Raw genomic sequence first — 2,450 nt, forward strand, 5'->3', positions numbered from 1 at the left:
TTTATATATATGTGTGTGATGTGTGTGTGTGTGTGTGTGTGTGTGTGTGTGTGTGTGTGTATGTGTGTGTGTGTGTGTATGTATGTATAAATATAAATAGTATCACATCTGCACTTGCTTTGAAGCGAATATCCGTTGGCATACAGAATGGGCGGGTATTGAGTGCTCGTGCGTGGATGCAAGGCTGTATAAGAATAAGCATTATTATTCCGCACTGAAAACCTCAAACAAAAGTCATACATTGATTACCCTTGAACGAACGTCCTCCAAGTTGTTCTAGATACTTCTGTTGCATTATTAAATGCCGCATACAGCTACTCCCACTGCTTCGCCCACATCCCCGCCCTACCTACTAACTACCAGCCAGTGGTGTTTGTTTTGTTTTGTTTTTATACCAGTTACGAACTACAGCCGTTTAAGTCTAGGTCTTATAGTATCCTTCTCTCCTGTATATACAGCCACTTCACTACATCGGCTAAGTTTAGTTCTTATAGTATCCTTCTCACCTGTATATACAGCCACTTCACTACATCGGTTAAGTTTAGTTCTTATAGTAACCTTCTCACCTGCAGACACAACCACTTCCGCTGAGCCTCTCATGGCCCCCAAACGCACTACCACAGCCAATGCCGACAGCACATCGAATAAAAGACGCCGCGGGGGTAACCCACTGCTGCGCAAGTGTGAGGTGGACATACATGTCAGTCTGTCGCATCTGATGCAGTTTCTGAAGATCATGACGCCTCCAGTGATATCACGCGCACACACCTACGAACCACAACAAGACCTTCTGCGCAGGTGAGCTAGGCGGTGCATTAGCTGGTTGCAGGGGGTGTGTGGGGTTGTCTACACCCTTGTGCATGTGCTCCCTTGTTTGTTTGTGGGCTGGGCGGTGCATTAGCTGGTTGCAGGGGGTGTGTGGGGTTGTCTACACCCTTGTGCATGTGCTCCCTTGTTTGTTTGTGGGCTGGGCGGTGCATTAGCTGGTTGCAGGGGGTGTGTGGGGTTGTCTACACCCTTGTGCGTGTGCTCCCTTGTTTGTTTGTGGGCTGGGTGGTGCATTAGCTGGTTACAGGGGGTGTGTGGGGGTGCCTACACCCTTGTGCATGTGCTCCCTTGTTTGTTTGTGGGCTGGGTGGTACATTAGCTGGTTGCAGGGAGTGTGTGGGGTTGTCTACGCCCTTGTGCATGTGCTCCCTTGTTTGTTTGTGGGCTGGGTGGTACATTAGCTGGTTGCAGGGGGTGTGTGGGGTTGTCTACACCCTTGTGCATATGCTCCCTTGTTTGTCTGTGGCAGTGTGTGTGATCTGTGGTTGTTCAGAAGGGTGTGCCCTGTGAGACGTGTGTAGTGTATGGGCTGATTATTGTGTGGGCCATGTGTGGTCTTTGGGTTTTAGCTCCGCCTTTTGTCCGTGCACTCCGGGTGTGTAATCAACAAGTACCTACACAGGTACACAGCTGGTTATCTACCGCTCATGCCCTATCACTCTGAATGGGGTGCCGTTTATTAGCGTCACACAGCAGTCTCCCTCAGCCCATGCGTCCTCAGTTAGCAATGCTGAGTACTTGGATATGTATGCATGGTCATAGCCTACTTATTCTCATACACCTGTCTATTCTATATCCTCCCATAGCATTCTCTCTCAGCCCATGCATCCTCAGTGAGCAATGCTGCGTACTTGGATATGTATGCATGATCATAGCCTACTTATTCTCATACACCTGTCTATTCTATATCCTCCCATAGCATTCTCTCTCAGCCCACTGCATCCTCAGTTAGCAATGCTGCGTACTTGGATATGTATGCACGATCATAGCCTACTTATTCTCATACACCTGCCTATTCTATATCCTCCCATAGCATTCGCTCTCAGCCCATGCATTCTCAGTTAGCAATGCTGCGTACTTGGATATATATGCATGGTCATAGCCTACTTATTCTCATACACCTGTCTATTCTATATCCTCCCATGGCATTCTCTCTCAGCCCATGCTTCCTCAGTTAGCAATGCTGCATACTTGAACAAACATATATCCCAGCTCATGCCCCTGCCTTCTGGCATATGTGCCTTCTGCATAACGGCCCCTCCGCACTACCTCTCACCTATTAACATCAATCCCTCGAATGTGTAACAGATATCGCACCCCCACCAACATACGGGCACTGTCAGGCATTGCTGCGTACCACGAGCTCTGCTTAAACCTGACCATCAACACCAACCATATAACTGAGCGGATAAATACCACTCAGCCCGTCAGCCGGCGGAGGTATGGTGTGTTAATCCCGGTTCTCTGCTTTCACATCTATCTATATGTTTTAGGGTTATATATACCGGTGTTGGTTGCAATATGCGATTGCACAAAATAACTGTAGCTTATGAACACATCCTATTGTGTGATATGCCCCGCTTTGCGTTTCAGTTTTAGTGCTATGCGCAAATATATATATA

At 47.8% G+C, this 2,450-nt stretch overlaps 1 protein-coding gene across 1 annotated transcript in view; it reads left to right on the plus strand.

Annotated features, from left to right (window-relative positions):
* Nucleotides 1-592: 592 nt before the first annotated feature.
* Nucleotides 593-2,450, plus strand: part of SARC_01300 (hypothetical protein) — a gene marked incomplete at its 3' end in the record, with an annotated part of 2,602 nt that continues 744 nt past the window's right edge. Inside the window, exons 1-2 of the mRNA XM_014304954.1 lie at nt 593-798; nt 2,137-2,268. Coding sequence (XP_014160429.1) covers nt 599-798; nt 2,137-2,268 — 332 coding nt within the window. The 5' untranslated portion in view covers nt 593-598. The remainder of the gene's footprint in view (nt 799-2,136; nt 2,269-2,450) is intronic.

This window comes from Sphaeroforma arctica (assembly GCF_001186125.1).
Source record: "Sphaeroforma arctica JP610 unplaced genomic scaffold supercont1.51, whole genome shotgun sequence".
In the NCBI taxonomy this organism is placed as follows: Eukaryota; class Ichthyosporea; order Ichthyophonida; genus Sphaeroforma; species Sphaeroforma arctica.